We start from the raw sequence: 24,912 nt of genomic DNA on the forward strand, positions 1-24,912 counted from the left end.
GTAGTTATCTGTAATTAATTATGAAGGAATAGGATGCTCAACAACCACAACCTAAAACCAGTAATACAAAAATAGAACTTAGCTGGTGTCCCCAAACCAGCCTGGCCATTCCTTTAGTCGTCATTGTTCATGGTGGTCTTTCAATGCCTGAGGTACCAAACTTGGATTCTTTATAGTAACCCAATGAAGCTGGTACAATGATTATCTCCATTTTATAGATGATGGGACTTGAGCTCAGAGTGGTTACCTTGCCCCAGAATAGGCAGTCAATAAGTGGCAGAGTTTGTCAGACTGAACAAAGTCCCCCAATTCCAAGGTTATGCTCTTGCTCTTAACCTCTGTGCCTTACTTCTCCCTAGCATTATTCTCTAACACCACAGTTCTCAGCCAGGGTTGATTTTCCCCCCAGAGGACACTGACAGTGTGTGGAGATATTTTGGGTTGTCACACCTTGGGGGAAGGGGGCAGTGCTCTGGCATCTCATGAGTGGAGGCAAGGGATGTCGTTAGACATCCTACAATGCAGAGGACAGTACCCCATGGCAAAGAACGATCTGGCCCGAAATGTTAATAGTGCCAAAGCTGGGAAACCTGCTCTAGCCGTACAGCATTTTTCAAACAGCATCATATCTGAGCAAACAACTGAAAATATGTCCCATTACATGGGAGGAGGAGCACTCACCTTTCAGGATCACACACACTGTTATCTGCTACCATTGCATTTAAAACAGCAGCATTTGCTAAGGAATAAAAATAAAATTAAAGAATTAAAATAGAAGAAATGAGTAATCATAGAATTATCACAGCAGAAAAGCTGTTGGAAAAACACCTAACTAGTTCCTTCAGTTCACAGCTGAGGTCCTGGGGTCCTGGAGAAGGGAGAGTCTTTCCTAAGATAACCCCATGATTGGCACCCTCCACCAGTAACTTTCATCAGACAGGAATTCAGGATGAGTGACAGAGAATCTACACAAAGGAGAGCATAGAGGTTTGCTTCCTACACATCGTTAGCAATATAACATAGAAGACACATGTCTTCCTCTCCCCCCACCCAACCAAAGAGAAATTTATACACTGCTGCTGTATTGCAGTTAGCTCATTTTGACGAATATGGTAGTAAAATATATGGCTTAAGGGACCTGTATTCTAATAATTTGTATGTGCCAAAACAATAAGCTCTAAACTCTGCATACCCAGATGGGCCATTTGGCTTAGCTCTGCTTCAGGACCACAGAAACCTTAACTCTGACCAGATATCTTAAAATTTCAAGTGTTGTTCACAACATATATTACCTAACATGAACTGACTTAAATTCGACTTCTAATGTTAATTTTTTTAAATCCAAATTTGTAGGTGGGGGCTACCTGTCAATAACAGCAAACTGAATGTAATCTTTTTTGGTCCGCCCATCCACACCCACACCCACACACCATGCTCTTTTCACCTCTTGTAGAGTGGTCAAGTTCGCAAGGATAAAAAACTAAATGGAATGTTCAAGTTTCTCTTGGATACTTACTTGGCAAGGCCAAGTATTATTACTGGTTCCTAATCTTTTCCATTGATTTTTAAAGCACTGTTCTCATGACTAACCACAAGAAATTCTCTAGAGAGGAAAGAATAAAAAAATCACTATTTGCTATGTGAGCCAACACCAACCTTTAACAGTTAACCTCTCAAATGACATCCCTGGAGGAGGATAATTAACTTAGTTCCAGCACTGCTGCTAAGTGTTAACCATCAGGGTTTATACGCAGTGTTTCTCAACCTGGTTTTCATTATTGCCCCACCCATGAGCCTCTAGTTTTTCCCTAATCACCCTCCCATGAAGTTATAATTTATTATACATCTGATTTATTACACATCTGTTTATGTACTATATGAATAGCTGTGCTTTATATGAGATTAAAAAAAATTTTTGCCCCCGAGATCTAATTTTCATCCTCTTGGGGGGCATATCACCCTATGGCAACCCTTGAGAATGCATGGGGTTTTTCAGAAATATTAACGCAACATACCATCCTTTGCTAAAAGAAATACCTTCTCTTTGACCTTCACAACTTTGTGAGGATGTCCAAATGCATTTCCAAACACAAGTTTTGATGTAAATAAGACTCCTGTCACTAAAAACAAGCACCAAAAATGGATCAATAGTATCTTCTCCCGCACCACAAAGATGACACATTACCCTTTGTAAGACAAATTTAAGTAGAATCTAGTGATGTCAGTCACGGTCTCTTTTGACTAATAATGAGGATTCAGAAAAATAATTCTCTTTCAGTGAATAGGTCTGGGAAATGTACAATAATTTACCAGTCTAGGCTTATACTCTGCCTTCATTTACCAAACTACAAAACTGTAAATGAAGAAACAGGGAAAACAACAAATGGTATGAACACAAGGACAGCACTTGTGGGAACAAGCTTTTTAAAAACAAATATTTAAACAGTTGCCTGAGAAAATTAATCACCTATGAAATAATGACTGCCTATAAAATGAAACATCAAATTATAAAGTGGTCCCAGGAAGATAAAATATATTAGAATAGGCCAGCTGGTTAGCTGAGTTGGTTAGGGCACAGTGTTGTAACACCAAGGTCAAGGAAGGGCTCAGAAACCTGTATCGGCCAACTGACAACAAAATAAAATAAAATATATTAAAATCATCACTAAAGCTTGTTTTTTGTAAACTTGTGTTTCTCACGTATTCATGAATTCCTGTAACTCCCCCTTATCTCTTAGAAATAATTAGTAAACAGCTCCTTTGTTTGCTATGAGTGAAGTCTCTAAGAGTAGGTGCAAGTTCCTATCCAAACATCACTCACATCCACCCTGTCTGAAGACGGTGGGCACACGGGCACACGGGCACACGCACACACACACACATGCACACGCACATACACCCCTGTCTCTGAGCTAACCTTCACACTACACCAGAGAGTAAACTTCAGTCATCTGTCCCTCAGGGACATTTCTGGTTTCCAATGATGAGAAGATGTTCTGACATAACACCACAATTAGGACTTAAATACACGCTTTAGTTTGGCTGTGAAATTGCCATTTAAAAAGCAATAATCTAATTAAGTTGTATTGAATGTCTCTTCCTTGCATATTACTCGTAACTCCAATAAGCCATGCAAGACAGTTTTCCCTACACTCGCCAGTATTCTGTCAACTATACTTCCTTCCATGAGCTTCCCAAGAAAGGGAGGAGCCATTTATAAGGCAAGAAAATGTTTCAAGAACAGGAGAAATTTTGTAGTGGGTGATAATTTCCAGAAAATGCTTCCTATCTTTTTCCCTGAATTTCTGCTTGGGTAATAAGCATAAAACAGCCAAAACCAGGCAAGAAAAATGTCCTATTGCCACCACTATGCTCTTCAGCAGTATCCTTACAAGGCAAATTTCCCAAGCAAGAACTAATATTGCCATCACCAAAATGTAAGTGCCTGGTGTGTGCCAGGTATCGCCTAACTGCATTACAAACTTTTTACCATATTGGACTCTCCTGACAACCCTAACAGTAGGTAGAATTATCATGCCGTTTTACAGATTCAGAAACTGAGGCCTAACAATCCTAACTGACTAAGCAAAGTCACACAGCTAGAGGGTGACAGACCTGGACACAAACCCTGGCCCATTTGACTCTGGAGTGGGTGCTTTTAACCCTGACACTCTCCTCCCTTCTCCTCCAAAGTCCAAGTCTTTACCCAAATGACACAGGTTGAGATAATAGTTCACAGAATGTTTGCATAATCACCACGGCAAGTTTCAGAACCCACTCAGTAATCACAGCTGTTTACAAAGGAATCCTTTGTCATAATGTAAATTGAGCCTCAAGGTAAGAACTTCACACTCCTTTATTGTGAATCTCTTATCTCCTGTGAATAATCAGGAGAGTTTAGGGAATCATTACAGTACTCTCTCTCTTTCCATTCTTACTATAGCAGTTTAAGGGCCTGGCAGAGAAACTCAGCTATGGAGTCACAGATACTTTCCAAACTTACACATGATGCAAGAAAATTCCAGTGACTGCCCAAACACGATTTGGAAAGATAAACTAAGAGATTGAGCAGCGTGGCTAATCCAACTCTCAGGATTAGGAGGAAAATAATCAATGTGCAAGTGTGGTATAATATAAAATATATTTGGTCTTTGTCCTTGGTTCCTGTCACAAAGCTGCTAAAAACCTTAGAATTTCCTCAGTGATAGGAGTGTTTTGTTATTGGTAATAAGCCACTTTTGATCACAGAGTTTACCCTAATGAGGGGACTTAGGGTGGGGCCTCTAGATGGCCTCAGGGTGGGTCAGTAGAGGGTTGAAACTTTCAGCTCCACCCAGTGACCTCTAGGAAGTAGAAGGAGGTGTGCTGGGGCTGGAGATTAAGCTCTACAAAAACTCTTAAACAAGATTTGATGAGCTTCTGGGTTGTAGAATACATGGAGGGTGACAGGCCCAAGAGGGCATGGAAGCTCTGGACCCTCTCCCCTGCCACCCCATACCCTGCCCTATGCATCTCGTGCATCTGGTTGTTCCTGCAATGTAGCCTTTATAATTTACTGGTAAATGTTCCCCTGAGTTCTATGAGCCATTCGAGAAAATTATTGAACATGGTGTGGTTGGAAAAGATGCTGCATTTGTAACCAGACAGATGGAGCTGGGTCATAACCATGTGAATTTCATCACTTGGAGCCTGTAGAGGGTTAGAAATCTTGATTGTCATTTGATTTTTAGAATAGGGTTTTTAGGTAATGCATGTATGGAACAAAAGCCCTCGATACAGGGGGCAAAAGCCCATCTAATCAATTCTAATCACTGTTTTGGAATGGGATTATGTACTTTGACTTTTTTTTTTTTTTTTTTTTTGTCCTTTTCGTGACCGGCACTCAGCCAGTGAGTGCACCGGCCAGTCCTATATAGGATCCGAACCCGCGGCGGGAGCGTTGCAGCGCTCCCAGCGCCGCACTCTACCAAGTGCGCCACGGGCTCGGCCCGTACTTTGACTATTTAACGTACTGACTGTTGTTAAAAGATGTTGAAAGAATTGCTGTAGCGAAAAATGTCAAAAAATGTTTGCTAAGGTCAAGCTGTTGGTGGAAACTTTAGAGACAATTATCATAAGAATGTAACTTAAATCATTTGGGGAGAGGTTATATTTTGGGTTAGATAATGATCACAGTTTGATCAATTTAGCGTTTCTCAAATTATACTTTGGAATGTCACCTTGTTAATTTAAATGATGTTATTAGTTTTTATTGTTTAAGCTATACTTAGCCATAGATAACTTTGGTCACATTGCCCATGTCTTTGGGTCCTTTTGAAATGATTGAATCAACTGATTTTTCTTGTGAAACTTCTTGCTTTTACAATAAAAACAGAAGCTAACTTTGAATCGGGGCTGTACCCAGTTTTCTCCTTCTAACAGAGGAGTTGCTGAGGTGCAGTCCCTTTGGGCTTCTCATTGTATTTGTGTTGCTTTGAGTAATCTTTTTTTTGCATCTCCATTACACAGTGAGAAGCATAACAGGAGACTTCCCTTCTTCACCTGTAAAATGGGTATATAACACCAATTTTATAGGGATGTTCTGAGATTAAATGAGATTACACACATTAAATCACCTAGATCTATGCCAAATACACGAAGCACATTCTAAAAACAGCAATGAGAATTACTTTGAGTATTAATTTCTTTTTTAAACTGGATAATTATTCATCCATGTTTTAAAAACTCTCCTGTCCTTTTAAATGCACACCATATGAAACTGCTGTTTCTCTAAGTCAAAACCAGTTGAATAGGGTCAAACTCACTGACAAACAGCCTGGGTCAGTCAGGTGCTCTTGCTGAGTAGTGAGGATATGCGGGTGGGGTAATCACAGGGGAAGGGATGAGGGCGGAAGAGCAGGTGTTTAGTGATGAGTTCAGAGGTTATTTCAACTTTTAGACAAATGGCTCAGCTACACCAGTGAATTCTGCATGTGTCAGTGCTGACTACAGCAAAGATAGAGCCCAGGGAGAAAGCTGTCTTTTAAATCATCATGAGAACTCAAAGTATGAGAATCCACAGTTACAGAGTATGTGGGCAAGGAGGCCATACACCTGAAAAACCACTGAGGGCGTGGCCTCCTGTCGAGGCCATAACCAGCATTCAGAACAATGACCCTAACTTATTTAATCAAGATAAATCTTCCATTTAAGAAGATGAGGATTTATAACACATTTCAGAGGAAAAAAAATACTTAAATCCATAAAGGTTAAATTTCTTTAAAGTTTTAACACTTAAGAATAGATAACATAGAACAGACAAATCCATAGAGACGGAAAGCAGAGTAGTGAATGAGGAGCGGGAATGGGAAATGATTGCTTAATGTGCAGAGTTTCAGTTTGAGATGATAAAAAAGTTCTGGAACTAGAGGTGATGCTTGTGCAACATTGTGAATGTAACTTTAAAATGGTTACAATAGTAAATTTTATGTGATGTGTATTTTACCACAATTTTTTTTAAGTACAAAAAAAGGGGACGGATAATGTTTGAGTGATTACTATCCTAAGTACTTTACCTGTGCTGTATCCCAACAGTGCTGTGAGGTAAATATTATTACCTTCATTTAACTGGAGATAACTGGGGCTTCATGAGGCAATGTGACTTCCCCCAAAGCACACCACCCGGTAAGTGGTGAGGCCAGGATTTGAGCATAAGCTGTCAGTTCCAGGGCTGGTTCTCTGGATGCTTCGAAAACACTATGTAAAACTCTCCGTGGTTGGACAATGCTGGAAGCTGAGGTTTTAGGAAGCTTAGGTAAAATCAACACAAGAGTCCATACAAATCCTGACTCTTCAAAGCAAGTTTTTAATAAAACACATGAATATTAAATTGTTCTGGGCGCTGGCCAGTTAGCTTGGTTGCTTAGATCATGACGCTGATAACACCAAGGTCTAGAGTTCAATCCCTGTATTGACCAGCTGCCAAATAAATAAGTTTTTTTTAAAAAATTGTTCTAGAACACTAAAATATTCATACCTTCGTTTTTCATGATGTAGTGGACAATTTGTCCAACGGTGTCACTATTTTCATTCATACTGTCATTCAATTCTGAAAGGAAAAAAGAGGAGGGGAGAAGGGGTTACAATTGATCACTGGCATCAAATCAATTACACATTCAGTTTTAGGGCCCAAGACCTCACTGAACAGCTTCTGATAACCTTGTGACCATCCATAGTCCTAAGATTCTAGGCTTTCTTCCTTCAGTCCCAAATTTCCTACTGCACAGTGTGCTGTGAGTTCCTCAGCATAACAAGCACAAAACAAAGTATCACAATTGTCCACCTATCTCAAGTCCAAATACCCATTCACTTTCCGAGTCAACACTTTGGAAAAGCATTTGTACCAGTCATTGCTACTATTATTTCTGTCTCATCACTTCCTTAAACTCTTGGGGAAACAGGAAGAACAAAACTAATCGAAAGAAAAAAATAATGTTCCTTGGATTTTATTTTAACTGCAGGCTTACTATCTAAATTTAGCATATTAATTTCCTTTTTAAATTGGATAATTATTCATCTGTGTTTGTAAAACTCTCCTGTCCTATTAAACACATTTTCAAAGCACATAAATTTTGGCTGTGGCTATTTACCCACAAAATCAGTTCACGTTAGCGGACTCTGTAGCAGCAGTATATGTGATAGTCTTTGAAAAAAAAGCAAACCTCAGGCCGAGCCTGTGGCGCACTCGGGAGAGTGCAGCGCTGGGAGCGCGGCGGGACGCCGCCGTGGGTTCGGATCCTATATAGGAATGGCCGGTGCACTCCCTGGCTGAATGCTGGTCATGGAAAAAGACAAAAAAAAAAAAAGAAAAAGAAAAAAAGCAAACCTCCACTCTGATACTGATCTGTACAATTTGTTTCAATAAGACAAGAAGGAAGAGGGAGTGTTGAAACACTCTTATCCTAGTTCCCCGAGAACAAAGCAAGGTATGTAATGTCCCATGCATTTTACCTGGAAAAGTATCTTCTCCACCCAAGGGTCGGCTTCCCTCCCACGTGAATACGCATGTTTGGTTAGACAGCGCAGAAGCAACTGCTGAACCAACCTACTACAGCGTATCTACAAAGGAGGCGAGGTGGAGGCTCTGCTTTCTGTTGACAAACTCTCAACTTTGGTTTGCTCATAAGCAATGCATGACTCAACCGTGTTCTTTCTCAGCCTCAAAGGTCAGTGGGGGTGGCAAAAACCAACAGTCCAGCAAGCTGGCAAGAAATGAGGAACCCCCCACCCCCGACCAGCCCTGCGGGTTTGCTGCGCCTACTCCAAACGTCACCTTCCTGCAAGAACTACCCTTAGAGCAGCTGAAAGGGACGTGGAGAGTTCCCCACTACCCCTCAAGGCCCAAGTCGGGAAACCTCCCTAAAGGATGGTTAGAAAGAAACAGTGGAGAAAACAGGGTTCTATCTCTCAGGCTTTTCCAAACACTACATAACAACCCCGTGTGAAGAGGAAAAGGTGAGACACCCCGAAGATAAACTAAGGTTCTCACCATACTTTTACTTCACTGTTCTCATAATCATTACTTAATAAACATAAATTCCAATCACAAAGATTTAAGATAGGGGCTGACCAGTTGGCTCAGCTACTTAGAGTGTGGTGTTATAACACCAACGTCAAGGGTTCAAATCCCCAAACTAGCAAGCTGCCCAAAAAAAAAAAAAAAAAGAGAGAGAAAGCTTTAAGATAGAACTCCCCCAGCAATAACATAACCACAAAACCAGTGAAACCGACTCAGTTTTCCCTTCAGTCTTATTAGAATCTAATTCAATAATAGTAGTAAGGATTAATACAGTATTTACTAAGTGGCTATATGTACCAATCAACAAATGCATCTTCTCTCTAAATTTCACAATAACCTGCAAGGTGGGAATTACTATTGTCCTCATTTAAATCAAATTAAAATGTCAATGGAATAAAATTAAGTTAATTAGAAATGAGTTTAAGTTAAATTATACATAGCAGAGATTCAGAACAGATATAACTTGCCCAAGGCCACAGGGCAGTTAAGGGTAAATTACCTGGTACAAATTCAGTAAATTAAAGCAAGGTTTCAAACCCTAGATGGGATTACTGCAAAATCCACACTTGTATTACACCACACCACCTGCTATTAAAATGGATCATTTTGCCTCATAGAGATGGAAAGTATACATGATTGGTTTCTTGTTTTAAAATTCTCCCCAACCCCCTCCCACTCTCCTTCCTTGCCAATAAAAAGAATCCAGGTTATTTACCTATCTTTTCGACCTTTTCCTCTTCGATGTCCTGCTCGGCTTCTGTTGTACAACGATAGCCTTTCTTCTTAAGCAGGTGGCAGATGAGGACGCCAAAGAGCCCCATGATAAAGAACACGGGCACAAGTGCATATGCAATATATTCTGGGTGTCCATTCCCAGTATTGTTGGTGGGCGATGGGGTGGTCTCTGTTCTGGAGTGTAACGTGTGGCTGCCCCCATTGTCTACAGAAAGAAACATGCATGGCTGCATCAGATGTCTGTTGGGGGTAAGAAAAACCTGACAATCCTCAGGAAATGTTTATGTTAAATCAGTGTCTGCTCCCAAAACCACAGGCCATGGGACTGGCAGGTCTGGCAGCACAGGCACAAAGGACGAGAGCCCAGGCTTGGGCTAAAATGATCTGAGTTCACCTCTTGTCCTTGCTACTCATAAACTGGATCCCAACCTGGGTCATTTTTTTTTTTTTTTAAACATCTTGAAGCCCGTCTCTGTCCTTCATCTGTAAGAGTACCTACAGGTGTGGAATAAATGTGCAAGGTTTTAGTGAAGCACCCAGCACAGGATAAACACACAAACATTAGGTGATTTTTCAGCACAGTACTTAATGATTGAGAGCACAGATTCAGGAAACTTGGGTTCAATTTCCGGCTCCACTATTTAGTAGCTGTGTGACAATGAACAATGACTTAACATCTCAATGCCTTGATTTCTTATGAAATGGACATACTAATAATACCTACCCATCCTTCTAGGGTTGTTATGAAGATGAAATAAGGTACTGCATATAAAACACTTAGAACCATTTCTTCAGCACAGCAAATGCTCACCTACATGCACTTGTCATTGAGACAGGATAAGGATGGGACTCCACTCCTTGACTAAGCCCCTGTCCCCTGTTTTCAAAGAAACCAGCACACAGCTAAGCTATTTTCACAAACTAAGATAAGTAACTTTTTTTTTTACCACAAAATTCCCTCAGACAGTTAGCACGACTCCCTTATGCACACAAAGTTTCAAGGTGACCACTACAATGGCTCCATCTTGGACCCACTGGGCAAGCACAAGGACCAAAACCCATACTGAGCATGCACTCATACCACAACCAGATAGAATGGAATGGACCACCTCCAGAGGGGAGAATGATGATGCTGGCCTGCATCCTTGCCCTATAAAGGACTCTGAACAGCCCTCAGAGAGCTAGCTTCCCTATAGCTATCTCCCTTATGCATAAGCTCTCTTCTCTTTAAATAAAGTGTTGCTTCCTTTCCTGCTGGGTGCATTGCTCATTTCTATGACTTTGATACTCCAGAACCTGGTCTGGTAACATTATCACACTGAGAAAGACAAAGATCCATGTCATGGAGCTTATGTTCTTGAAGGATTTAGTAAACTAACAGATCTACAGTATGAAGAAGAGGGGAAAATCAAGGATGGCATCCAGATTTTGGCCCAGGGTGCAAACATAAAAACATAAGCATGTGCATTTGTTTATTCATTCACTGATCCAAATAAACAATTTTTGCATGCAACAACCACCACGCAGGGGGCTGAGTACAGAAGTGATGAACAACATAACATGGTCCCTTGTCATCCAGGAGCTTGTAGGGTGGCATCAAGACCAGCCATTAAACAAGTCAATACATGGCCAGATCACAACAGATTGTGAGAAATGCTGTGGAAGTACATGGAACACAAGAAGAGAAAATTACAGAGGGGGCCAATTTTATGACTTCAAGAATAGGGGAGCTGTGAAAGGGGCATCTTTTGGAGAAAAGGAGAAGTTTGCTCTTAGACGTGTCAAAGTATCACATGGACATTTACCAGAGGCAGCCTGGTATCTTGTCCTGTGCAGGTGCCATATGGACTCTGGAAAGTAAGAAACAGTAAGCCTGGAGCACACAATTATAAGGTGTGGCTGATGAAATTAACAGAAGAGCAGACTGTGCAGAAAAATCAGCAAACTACCATGTCATGGAAAAATGAGGAAAGAAGTATCAAACGAAGGAGGGGGTCAAGTAGATGTGGATTTGATTGAAATGAAGTCTCAGTATTTGGAATACTCCAATTCTGACGTGACAAATGAGGTTTCTACAACAGGGAGATTCACACACATTGCTTAAGAAACTGTTGGGGTGCGGAAAGCTGTTACCCCAAAATATGGTGCTTTGACAAGCTAGAATAAAGCAGCAGCCTCAAGGTCTCTTTGACCTCACCTCTCCTGTCTCTCAATTCTCTGTCACTCTCCAAAGCACAGGATAAAGCTGTTCCCTTATCTGCCTGAAGTCTGGACCGGCCAAAGAAGACAACAATAACCTCTTGTCCTTTCCCTGAGTTTTCACTAACTTCACTCGTATCACAGGAAGGAAAACTGGAGTCTGTCGACACACCTGAACTAACTTTTGTCACAGACTATTATCTGTGACAAAAACTTTTAAAGAAAATCATTTACCAGTCATTGTCTGCTCTGTGGGCTGAACAGACTTTGTCCACCATTGTATGTTCTCTACGCCCATTGCGTCCCCCTAAGAATCATTTACTCCTACACCCCCATCTCCCCTTTCCCTATGGAGATGGGTATATAAGCTCTGTACCCCAATAGAAAATTGGGACATTACTCTCCTGTGATTTTTCCCCATGCTTAACCCCTTCCCAGCACACTAAATAATAAAATTTGTTACGGCTTTTCTTCATAATGATCTAAATTTGTCAATGATCTTTATTAATGAACCTTCAGGGGTGAAGAGGAAGTTTTCCCTTGGCTCCTACAAAGCCCAGAAATTGGAAAGCTAGAGACATTTAATTATAAGCTTTCTCAAGAGCACTTTAGTGAGAAAAGAAATCTGTGTTGTAATGTCTGTAATGGGGACAAATACCTGGTGTGAAATGACTACAGTTCATCGCAGCAGCAAACAGTATCAGACAGAGGCTTAATTTGCAAACCAGAGAACACAGAACAAAGAGCTACCTTTCTTTCACAAGGCAATATCCATTATCTTTAAACATAAGAGGAAATAACTGGTATCTTGGTTTTATAAATGATTGCATTCATTATTTTATCAGACAACCTCTAGACTTTGAGATAACCTATAATTTTTTTCTGATTTCTTCCCAAGAATATATAGAATCCACAAATAAATACATAAGCATATATATTTATTTACATTTATCCCTAAATATATGCAACTATACCATCTAAGTGTTTAACCTCAAGCCTTAATTTTAGTAAAAACCAGAAACATTCATTAAACTCCTTTTACATACAAATAAGTTTTATTTAGTTAATTCCTTTTACTAACACATATTCCATGAAACAGAAATAGGTGAAGTAGGCAGCATGCTGAGACTGAGTTTTGTTCAGAATCACTGTCTGTTTCAATCGTTTTGCTCAGAATCATTGTCTGTTTCAATCTGGAGGTGATGATAAATTCTCTGTTGGGGGCAGTGGGAAACAGGCAGAAAAGCAAAGGGGCTCAAAATTGACCAAACAGCTCCACCTGAATCAGGTGGCTGAGAATGTGTCTTCATCATTAATATGGCATCCAGCAAACCCTTACAAATACTACATATTTACAGAATTTTGTGATTTACAAACATGTATCATTCACTTAATCTCATACACACTGAATGTCCCTTTTCCTAAATGCTTGGGAGCAGAAGAGTGTTAGGTTTTGGACTTTTTCAGATTTTGGAATACAGTATTGTTTTTGCATTATATGTACTGTTGAACATTCCTAATCTGGAAATCCAAAATCGGAAATGCTCCAGTGAGTATTTCCTTTAAGCATCACATCAGTGCTCAAAAGTTTCACATTTTGGAGCATTTCAGATTTCAAATTTTCAGAATAGGAATGTTCAACCTGTAATTACTGTCTCATGGAATAACTAAAGAAGACATGAATCTAAATTAGTGAAACCTATGAATTATAGAGTGATGCAATATAGCACTGAGGTTAAAAGCTCAGACTGCCTGGCAGAAAAAACAGCTTGGCCTCTTACTAGACATGTCACCTTGCGCAAGTCATTGCTCACTTTCCCCATGTATAAGATGGAATCAAAATGATTGTGCCTGTCTAAGAAGATTTTAAAACACAGTCCCAAAATTCTTTGATACTGTTCCCACTGAGAGGTGAGGTCTACATCTCCTGCCCTAAAATATATATTCTGTGATTTGCCTGACCAACAGAATGTGTTGGGAGTGATGCTTTACCACTTTCCAGCCCCTAGTCATTAAGAAACTGACAGCTTCCACTTCCTGTTTCTTGGGGCACTTGCTCTTGGAACCCAGCCACCATGCTGTGAGGAGGCCTAAACTTCCCCGGTGGAGAGAAACCAAAGCAGGAATCCACTTACCAATCAGGAACTAAGCCATCTTAGAAGTAGATCCTATAGCCCCAGTTGATGCTGCATGGAGCAAAGATGACCTGTCTCTGATGAACCCTGCCCAAATTGTAGACACCTAAGCAAAATTAGTGATTGTTGTTGTTTTAAGCCACGAAGCTTTGTGGCAATTTGTTATATAACAATAGTAACTGGAAGACTACCTCATGGAGTCACTGGGAGGATTAAATATACTAATATGTAAAGCACTCAGAAGACTGCCTAAAAAAGGTAAGCACGATAAAAAGTGTTTTAGTCATCATCATTATAGACCTGCACTCTCCAATAAGGTAGCTACATATAGCTATTTAAATTTAAATTTAGGTCCATTGAACTTAAATAAAGTTAAAAATTCAGTTCCTCAATTGTATTAGCCACATCTCAAGTACCCAATAGCCACATGTGGCTAATTGATATCATATTGGACAGGTCAGATAAAGAACATGTCCATCATCCCCAAAAAGTTCTATCAAATGTCCTGTTATGGACTATAAAGAAAAGCTAATAAGAAAAATGCTGACTAGAGAATCTACTGTGATCTACCTTAATTCAATGAAGAATAACTTTTAAATAACAAAGTAACTATTTATAAATAATCCCTAAAACATTTGTTACTTTAAGTAGGTTTTTAGCTTTCCTTCAATTTGCACTAATAATTTGCTTAGACTGTGTCCTCTTTCCTCTTCACCCCCAGCTGAATCATGTCTGAATTATGAACTAATTACTGGAGTCCAAATTAATAGCAAAAGTTGTCACAGCATTATTTACAGAAGTCAAAAACCAGCAACATCTGCAATGTTTGACAATAGAACATAAGAAAATATTTAAGTCAAACACTGTATATCATTTGATGGAATAATATGCACCATATAAAACTATTTATAAAGATTTTGTGAAGATATGGGAAAACACTTGAGATCCACTGTTGAATTTTAAAAGCTGGATTCAAAATCTTACATGCAATATGATATAACTAGTTTAAAAAAAAATGCATGAAGGTATAAAATGTATAAAGCAAAAACCAAAATATTAAGTGAGATATTATTGGGAAATTTTAAATTTTATCTTTACACTTTTCTGTAACTTTCTAAAATTAGTATGTATTACTTTTTACCAACATCGTAGACACTTTTAAAAAAAGATGTATAGCAGAAGTTGTCAGCCACTGGGGAGTCCAGACTTCTTTGTAAACCTGATGGATGTTATTATTCCTACTTCAAAGTTTTGCCTCCAATTTCTGCGAATTCTTGGACCCCAAGTTAATACATGAGCAAGTGACGTGATATTTATAATGAACCAGAAATCTCCTCTGATTGAGGTCAGCTAAATTCCTAAAAGCCTTGAAGGGTCTGAAATGGGGCAACATCTCCATATTCCAGAACTGTTATCACAAGACTATTTTAACCTAAATCACACCTACTGAAGCCTGAAGAGGCTATGTATTAATTCAGGAATGCTGAGAATGTATCTTGTGACACTTACTCATGCATCTATACCTAGGATGCAGCCGAGAACCAATCTCTCACCTATGTGATGCTATGTAACCAACAGAAAAACCGATGTGCTGATTAAGGGTCTGTCCCCTTTTCTCCCCTTTGTTCTTCGCTTTTTTGTGACTATGAAAATGCTAAAGTTCTGCTGGCCCTTTGAAAAGCACTTACCAAGGCAACTTGGTGGTGTTTTCCTGGGCTGCAGACACACATATTAAATCAAAGAAACACTTTGATATTTTATCAGTGCCTCATGATCTTTTTCCAGGTTGTCAGGATGATGCTCAAGTTTCTGCCTGAGCAACATAGTGGACACTGGTGCCATTTACTGAGATGAGAAAAATCTGGAAAGAAGCAAGCTTGCTTGTTGTTATACATTGAATTGTCACCCCCCTTCCAAATTCCTGTGTCGAATTTCTAGCCCCCGCTACCTCAGAATGTAATTGTATTCAGAAATAGGATCTTTACAAAGGCAATCTAGTTAAAATAAAGTCATTGGGGTGGACCCTAATCCCATACGATTGGTGTCCTTATGAAAAAGGGAAATTTGGAGAGAGGCAAATGGGGAAAACACCATGTGAAGATAAAGGCAGAGACCTGGGTGATGCTTCTACAAGCCAAGGCGTGCCAAAGATTGCCAGCAAACCACCAGAGAAGCATGGGACAGATTCTCTCTCAAAGTGTTAGGAAAGAAGCAACCCCGCTGACATCTCAGTCTTGGACTTCTAGTCTTCAGGACTGTGAGACCATACGTTGTTATTTAAGCCACCCAGTTTGTGGTACTTTGTCAGGCAGCCCTAGCAAACTAACTCACATAGCATAGAGAGAACAACATCATGAGTTCAGTTAGAAGTAACAGAGACAGAGGTAAGCAGGGGGACTTCCAGATGGAAACAACCATTGAGCAGCTGGATCTGCTGCATGAGGAAGCTGAAGAAGAGAAAAGAGATCTACCCTAGCAAAGAGGAGTTTCCAAAAGAAAAGAATGGTCAGCTAGGTCAGGTGCCGTAAGAGTGAGCAACTAAAATAGGAGGGAAATGTAAAATGGTGCTATCACTACGGTAAACAGTATGAAGGTTCCTCAAAAAATTAAAAATAGAACTACCACATGATCCAGCAATCCCCCTTCTCAGATATATCCAAAGAACTGAAACCAGAATCTTGATGAGACATCCGTACTCCCGTGTTCACTGCAGCATTATTCACAATAGCCAAGATATGGAAGCAACCTAAGTGTCTATCAACATAGAAATGGATAAAGAAATGAGGGTGTATATACGCAATGGAATAATATTCAGCTTTATAAAAGAAGGAAATCCTGCCAAATGCAACTACATGGATGAACCTTGAGGACATTACTGTAAATGAAATAAGGCAGACACAGAAGGACAAGTACTGTACAATTCCACTTACATGAGATATCTAAAATAGTCAATCTCGTAGAAATAGAGTAGAATGATTGTGGCTAGGGGCTGGGGGAGGAGGAAATGGGGAGTTGCTGTTCAACAAGTATGAAGTGTCAGTTACGGTAGACGAATATAGTCTAGAGATATGACAATACTGAATTTTGCACTTAAAAATTTGTTAGGAGGGTAGACCTCATGATAAGTATTCTCACCACAATAAAAAAAGAAAGAAACAAACAACCTAAGAGGAATCTTTAGAAAGAGACTTGAGAGGAACTCAGATAAATCAAGCCACAGAGAGGTTCCTAAGAATACATGGGAAACCTTCCGTTTCTAATTTAGGAAGCAGCTTGAAATTTTTTAACTTCCCCTCTTGTTGGATTTTACTCCTTGTTTCCCTGTAGTTTCTTGAAGGAAACATTCTTTTAAAATCCTAAAAATAAAATAAATAAATTCGATAAAATAGGAAGGAAAAACAATCCACAGGAGATCTTTGGTGGCCTTGAATGGAGCAGTTTTCCAATGGACTGGAAGGCAAGATGGAAGCTAGATTCCCTGTGTTGAGAAACAGGGACACTGAGCTCAGTTTACTCTTTCCAGAAGCCCAGTAAAAGCAAGCAAAGAGGGCAAAGCGGTTCACCCTCAGGGCGAAAAGGAGAAATTTTAGTTTGGAGTTTATTTTTTTAAATAGATGGAACCAAAGTGTTTATTTATACATAGAAGGAAAGGAGCCAAGGGGAGAGACTGAGAAGGAATATGGAGTGATGACTGTGAAGAGACAATCTCCATATGATGGAGCCGAATTAAACACGTAAGTAGGAAAAGAGACACTTCTTTCTTTACAGAGGGAGGGAGGAAGTTGAGGGGACATAACATAAGAAGCAATAGCATCTGTTGAGAATTGGTGGGGGCTGGAGCAGAAAGGGGGACTTTAGTAGACAGTCAGCTTGACAGAGAGGCTGAAGGAAGGGGGGAAGCCAGGGAAAGGACTGCACAATGGCATTCAGGACGCAGCTGAGATGTGAGGTGCCATGCAGGCTGGAAGGAGAATAAGGGACTAGCAATCAGGGTCGGAATGGAAATAGGCAGAGCTGGAAGGCAACGGTTTAGGGTGGGGTGATTCCAGAAGTGATGGAAGCCTGACTCACTATTCATGACGCAGGTTGAGCAGCCCTAATCCAAAAACCCAAAATCCAAAATCCAAAATGCTCCAAAATCCAAAAATTTTTGAGTGCCAACATGATACCAGGAGTGGAAAATTCCAAACTGACATTCTTTATTCACTGTGTTAATGGTATGTCATATCTTTTACTGTTAAGTACTTAATGTGAATAAGTGTAAGAAAATGATTGCTTATTGGTAGCATATAAATTCAGAATCAGGAATGCTGATAATGCCAAACAACCACAGACTGTCCACATGGGTGGCTCAGATGGTGACACCTTTGCTTTACGATGGTTCAATGTATACAAACTTTTTTTCATGCACAAAATTATTAAGAATATTGTATAAAATTACCTTCAAGCTATGTATATAAGGTGTGTGTAGGGCATAAATGAATTTCATGTTTAGACTTGAGTTCCATCCCCAACATATCTCATTATGTATATGCAAATATTCCAACATCTGAAAAAATCCAAAATCCAAAACCCTTCCAGTCCCAACCATTTCTGATAAAGGATACTCAACCTGTACCACTATTACTACTGACACCCACCTCTACCACAATTATGGAGTATTTATGAGCCAGTACTAAGCTAAGTAGTGAATCTTCACAATAAACCTATGAAATGGTTACTGGTACTATCCCCATGTTACAGATGGAGAAATGGAGGCACAGAAAGGTCAGGCAATGTTCCCAAGGTCACACGGCTACTAAGTGGCAATGCCTGGATTCACACCAGGCAGTCTGGATCCTGCCTGCTCGTAACAGAATTCCTCCTACCCTCAGTGTCAGCATTTGGAAAACAGGGCTTGTAACAGAGCACAGCACCATCCAATAACCAATGCCTGTTTGTTATATTTTAGTCATTTTCCTTTCAACAATATTTCATTCTTTAGCCACTTTTCTGTTAAAATGCTCAATGCTGGTCTGCTCTCTCATATTTCACAACTTCGTTTAGATTAAAGCCTCCCCAAATTTCAAAATCACGGGTTCCAATTAGCATAGCAAGAAGTAGAATATGTTTTTTAAATGCCCCCCTCCAGATTCCAAAGCAGTTTACCAGATGAACAAGTACAGAACTCTATTATTTATCCTCAATCTCTGATCTCCCTCTGTCTCCCAAATCACAGCTCACCTTACCCAGATCATAACTTGAGAGGCCCCATAGACCTGCTGCCTCTCCAAAAGCAAGTCCATCACCTCACCTTGACAATCTTCTGCATGCAGCAAGAGTCACTGAAAGAGGCAGTTCTCAGCTCTGATAAGCTCCATAGCATTACAAATAAACAATGTCCAACAAAAATGTTTATTAAAATTCTTTGGGTTTTTCCTGGTCCCAGCCAGGTTTGTTTAATTGGCATATTCTGAGGACCCACTATCTATGTGTGTTTTGCCAAGATCCTATTGAGAAGATTACAGAAGAAGACATGAGATAGAAAAGATCAAAGACAGCAGGGAACTGAGGAAGAGGTATGGGAAATAGCTGGAAGTCAACCTGAAAAGTCAAAAGCAATTTTCTAGCTTGTTTGCTAGAAATACTTGTATTTCCAACTAACCACAATGGTCAGAGGAGCTGAGACAGAACGGCACAGAAATGGCATTCCTCAAACCCAGTGGGCATATCTTGAAGGTTGCTAAAATAAACGGGAAGACGATGCAAACCAAGTGGGCATATCTTGAAGGTTGCTAAAATAAAGGGGAAGACGATGCTATAACCAGAGACTCCAGATAAGGAGGCCCTTGTAACCTCTCCCAAGCAGCTTTGCACCAACCAAGGCCAAGAGCATTTTGCTGATTCTGATAGCAATCTTTCCCCTCTTATCAGGAGAGGGTGTGCATTCTCAGAAGCTACGGTTTCCCAGCAGAGTAACCGGTTTCCCAGCAGAGTAACCGAACAAACTCTTGATGGGAAAGGGACTTGGCTGGTAAGTAGATAACCCACAACAAGCGTGGTTGGAAAACAGCTTTTAAACACACACACACACACACACACACACACACACACACACACACATTTTTTTAGCTAACATTCAAATCACAGTATCTGAGAATCATCTATTTTTGATCTAGATTGCTAAGATGGTTAGATGTTCATTTCTCTAAAGGGGTTTTTCTTCATCCCTATTTGCTACCAGCTTCCTCTGTGATACTGAACAAGTCATTTCAACTCTCTGGTTTTGCTCATCTGAAAAATTATGACAGGAGCCAATGTCCTTCATGGTTCCCAAAATTCCACAATTCTCACCCTTCCCCAGCCCCATCCACAATTCACTTTGGGTTGATGCTGCTGGAGATGAAAACATAAGCCCAACCTCCCATGTCCACAAGGCCAAATCCAAAAACTGACAACCAATTTTTTATAACACATATCACAGCAAAAGAAATTCCGACAAACCCATTTGGTAGCAGAACCTGTACTGACCTGATGTGAAGCCGTTATATAACCTGTATTTCACTTAGTTTTCTACATAAACATGAATATGTGAAGAATCTTCAAAAAGTTAATGGAAAGATTCATATTATCTTTTAATTCCATTTTTCCAAGAACTTTCTGAAATACACTCGTCTTTGATTAGATGAGGGGGGGGGTCACATAACTTAGTGTTCATACTAAGGACCCAAGGGTTTCTGATGGTCACAACACTGTGAGATAAGTAGTATAATTTTAGAGAATAGAAAACAGGTTTGGGGAGGGTACAGCACTTGCCCAAGGTTACATGGTTAAAAACTGCTAAGAGGCTGGACAAAAACCTTGGCGGAAGCTGTTTCAGGGTTGTTTGTAACAAGTCCACATACCACGCATCAGTCCTAGTTTGGTGGACTTACTACCTAGTGCAAAGCCACCTACTTTATTAAGTTAATTGTTTAAACACAGTTCAAATCAATTATCCACACCAATAAAAGAGGAGAAAGCAAAGCAAATTCTACAAAATGAAATCATCCCTCAAATTAGTTTTATTTGGCTAGAAAGAAAACTAAAGGCACAGAGCTTTTAAGACCGTTCCTCCATAGTCACGGAGACATGGCATTTGCCCAAACTCAAAAAGCTTAAAATTTACAACAGAACAAATGATCTTATATGGAAACTGGAGAACAATTCGGTGTATAAACAAGTCCAAAACTTTGTAGAAATTTGAGGCAGCTACCAGCTTCCAATCAACTCCTAGACAAACAGCTGTTAAGCCCTCCCCTCCCCCACAATGCTGCTGTGACTGGACACCCAGACAACACCCACCTGCCAGAGTCCATCCACCCATGAAACAAAATCCCACCCCACCCCCAACTGCATACAATCACTCAACTACCTTTACTTTGTCAAAGTCCCTGAAATGCTACCTCGATACAAGAGCACTGAAGTCTGATTCTAGGCAGCAACGACCACTCTGGGAACAGACGGAAGCCCAGACAGCATCCCCAGTAAACCGTGCTGAAGTCAGCAACACCAGGCATTACAGAGATGCATCTGGCTAAGGGGCCCCTTGAAGATTTATCATTATTAATGATAATTATCATTGTTAGTGGGCAAATGATTTTCAGTTTCCAACCCAGTTACACAAAAGGAAATGTTTGGAGCACAACCTATCCTTAAGCTGGGGTTTCCTTGTCTAAGTACCAAAAAGGTTGAGAAGGGAGGTAAGAAGGGTGATCCAGGAAGAAAAAGGACTTTATATGAGGCCTCAAAAGAAAAACTGAATTTGGCTGGACAAAAAGGGAACAAACATTGTTGACAAGGCAGGAGGTTGGGGGACCAAACCGAATCACTTCTGAACCCCAGGTTGCAACCAGAACAAAGCACTGAACCTAGAGTGACGTAAATATAAAGAAACAAAGAAACTTTAAAAAAAAATGAACTCTAAATATTTACCATCCCGGTTTAAATTTAAACTAAGGGGGAAAAATTAACTTTGTGGACTCAGAGAAAGTCCCTAGCATTCTCCACATTGTCTCGGACTTACCATGTGAAGTTATTTCTTAAGGCCACAGAACTCCCTAACCAAAGATTGAACACAGACAACAGCTATAGTCCCCCACCCCCTTACACACACGCACACGCACATGCACACGCACACACGCACACACACACACAGCCACTCCTTGGGAGGGGATTAACTCCAGGATCCCAGTGTCTTCAGAGGGCAAGGACCTCAACTTCTGGACTCTTCCTGAGTCTTCCAGAGTACTTGTAACAATGGTTTGCATTCAAGAGACAACAGAAGGCTCATCTGACTTGGCCTCACCCCAGACTGGAGCAAGGTCAGCTCACCAGTTGTTTGCTTTGGGACACAGGCCGGGAAGCCACCAACCACACATCTAAGCCAGAGAAGGCTAGAGAGGTCCCGGGTGGGCCCCAAACAGAGTCCTCAGAGAGGAAGGGCCATGACCAAGGGGCTGCAGGACTGGGAGGGTTCCTGCTGAATTTCTCCCTCCTCCTCTGTTCCAGTTCTCCTGCCCCTCCCCCCTTCTCTGCCCCTCCTCCTTCTGCCATTTTCAGTGCTGTCAGTTTGGGGATGTTTAAGACTAGTTCCTGATAGCACTGTCTGTCTCCTGGGAAAGAGCTGGGTGGCTGGAGGACAGGAGTGGAGAGAAACTTGCTAAAGACCCTTCCTTCTGTGACTTTCAAATTATAAGTTATGCCCATTCAAGAAGGAAATCGAATTCTTAAAAAGTCAAGGGCCGGCCCATGGCTCACTTGGGAGAGCGTGGTGCTGACAACACCAAGGTCACGGGTTCGGATCCCTATATAGGGATGGCTGGTTGACAACACCAAGTCAAGGGTTAAGATACTCTTACCCGTCATCTTTAAAAAAAAAAAAAAAGTCATTTATTTGAAGTGACCTTAAAGGACTTCACAAATCTAACATTTGCTTCAGATTTTTTCCAACAGATGATGTGTTGAGAAGAATGAGTTGCCTCTTTAAAATAATTCTATGAGGGGCCAGCCTGTGGCTCACTCAGGAGAGTGTGGTGCTGATAACACCAAGGCCACGGGTTCAGATCCCATATAGGGATGGCCGGTTAGCTCGATGGGTGAGCGTGGTGCTGACAACACCAAGTCAAGGGTTAAGATCCCCTTACCAGTCATCTTTTTAAAATAATTAATTAATTAATTAATTTTAAAAAAATAATTCTATGAGCAGCATTTACCGAGTGCTTGCGGTGTCAGGCAGGGCTCTAGATGCTTCATGTACAATCCCATTTCATTTCCACACATGTGTAAGGAAGCTTCTGTCGTTACCCCCCTCTGCAGATGAAGAAAATGAGGCACAGTGGGGTTCAATAACAAGCCCCAGTGTGGGGGAGGACAGGACCCAATGCAGGCAATAGGACCCCGGGGCCCGCTTGCAGCCTCGCTGTTTAGCAGTGTCTATAAGAGTGGAGGTGGCCTTTGGCTTTGTCTAGTGACACAAGCCTTTTGGAAAATAGGTGGGTTAAACCATTACCAACTAACCACAGAGCTGAAATGCATACAGGTCTTCATATACCCACCCCAAGCCTTAAACACTAAAAAGCTGCCTCTCTCCAAATGACCCTATTATATGATTAACATTGGAATCTGCATGAATCTTCTTTTACTGTAAAAATCATCTCCATGAAAAATTACTAAAGTCAGCTAGAGCAAGATGAAATTTGTACTGACTTCATTTTTTTAAAAATCTCAGTAGCATAAAATTTCCCAATATTAATTTTAACTACACAAAAGATCACTCTAAACTATAACTGTTTTTCCCCATCCATAATTATAAAGTTAAGAGTAAAAGGAAGAACCTTTTTCTATCTACTGAAAGGCATCTCATTCACATAAATGTGATTACACTGTTACTCACAAACTATTGTACCTAAAAGTCATTCAGTAGTTGCCACAAACATAATTTGAAACAGCAATGTTAGTTACTTGGCTTCTAACAATCTTCCAGAAAGAAAGGAAGAAATGAAGGAAGGAAGAAAGGGAAAAAAAGAGAGAAAGAAAGGAGGAAGAAATTTTTCAATCACACACATTAGTTAAAGAAACATTATACAAGATATAAAAGTTCCCACCCAAATAACACGATGCTTTTCAATGCACTTTCACATTCATTACTTTATTTGGACCCCCTAATCCCAAGGAGTGACCAGGATGGTTGATGATCGACTCATTCTGTGAACAAATCACTGGTCTAACATGATGACATCCCTGGGTAGCGGCAGAGAAATGAGCCGGGCAGAAGCAGCACAACTCACACCCACGGGCATCTTCCCCACCCGCCTCACTACAACAGCTCAGACACAGGGCGCTCAAAGTTAGGAAACACAAATGGGACACAGAATTTGCAGAAACCCCGATTAAAGTCAGACACCTCTGCTTGCCCATGTAGAGGCCAGAGCGTCCTGTCTTTGTACTTGAATCCCTACCTGGAACACGGTGGGAGCACCTAAAACATCTGCTACATGGAACCTGTGAAAGCAGATTCTCTCTTCTCAGAAGGGTTCCCAGGGAATCCCTCGAGTACCCACTTTCACTGTAACTTTTTTTGGTGGATGGCCAGTAAGGGGATCAGAACCCTTGACTTTGGTGTTACCAGCACCATGCTCTCCCAAGTGAGCTAACCAGCCAGCCCCTGACTGTAACGCGATAAGCAGTTTTGTTTAAACCCTATTTGGTAGGAGAGAATGTCCAGTGTACTTATACCTCATTACTAAATACCAACAGTTTTTTGTTTGTTTTTTGTTTTTGTTTTTTGGGGGGCAGGGGGGCAGCTAGCCAGTATGGAGATCCAAACCCTTGACTTTGGTGTTATAACACCGTGCTCTAACCAACTGAGCTAACAGGGGAGCCCCCAGCAGTTTTTTAAAACAAAGTAAGTGACTATTTTCAGAGCTGGACAACTGATACACCCCACAGCTTCACATACTTGTTGGGTAAGTCCTCTCTGAAAGATGTAAATACACCAACATGCTCCAGTGCTCATCAAAATCAGCAGAAGGTTCCAGTTTGCAAAGATTCAAAAGAAGGCTACAAATAGCAGCACATTCCTAAACCCAGCTTTGGGAACTGGCCCTCAACTGGATTTTCAGGGGACTCCATCTCATTCCAAATTGCCAGATCCCTAAGGGGACACTAAATCTGAGCTTACATAACCTCACCTAAGGCCACTGCCCACTTTCCACAGGGCTGTGATCCTAACAGATCTGTTCATGGACATTCCTCACAAGAGGTCAA

The 24,912-nt window shown here is 40.7% G+C and overlaps 1 protein-coding gene across 2 annotated transcripts in view; it reads right to left on the reverse strand.

Moving 5' to 3' along the window:
• The window catches only part of RELL1 (RELT like 1), a 62,630-nt gene that overhangs the window by 22,216 nt on the left and 15,502 nt on the right, over window positions 1-24,912 (reverse strand). For both annotated transcript variants that reach the window (XM_063108052.1, XM_063108051.1), the window contains exons 2-4: window positions 9,273-9,497; window positions 7,016-7,087; window positions 682-739 (exon numbers count right to left, since the gene is read on the reverse strand). In XM_063108052.1, coding sequence (XP_062964122.1) covers window positions 682-739; window positions 7,016-7,087; window positions 9,273-9,497 — 355 coding nt within the window. The remainder of the gene's footprint in view (window positions 1-681; window positions 740-7,015; window positions 7,088-9,272; window positions 9,498-24,912) is intronic.

This window comes from Cynocephalus volans, chromosome 9 (assembly GCF_027409185.1).
Source record: "Cynocephalus volans isolate mCynVol1 chromosome 9, mCynVol1.pri, whole genome shotgun sequence".
NCBI classification, from domain to species: Eukaryota; Metazoa; Chordata; class Mammalia; order Dermoptera; family Cynocephalidae; genus Cynocephalus; species Cynocephalus volans.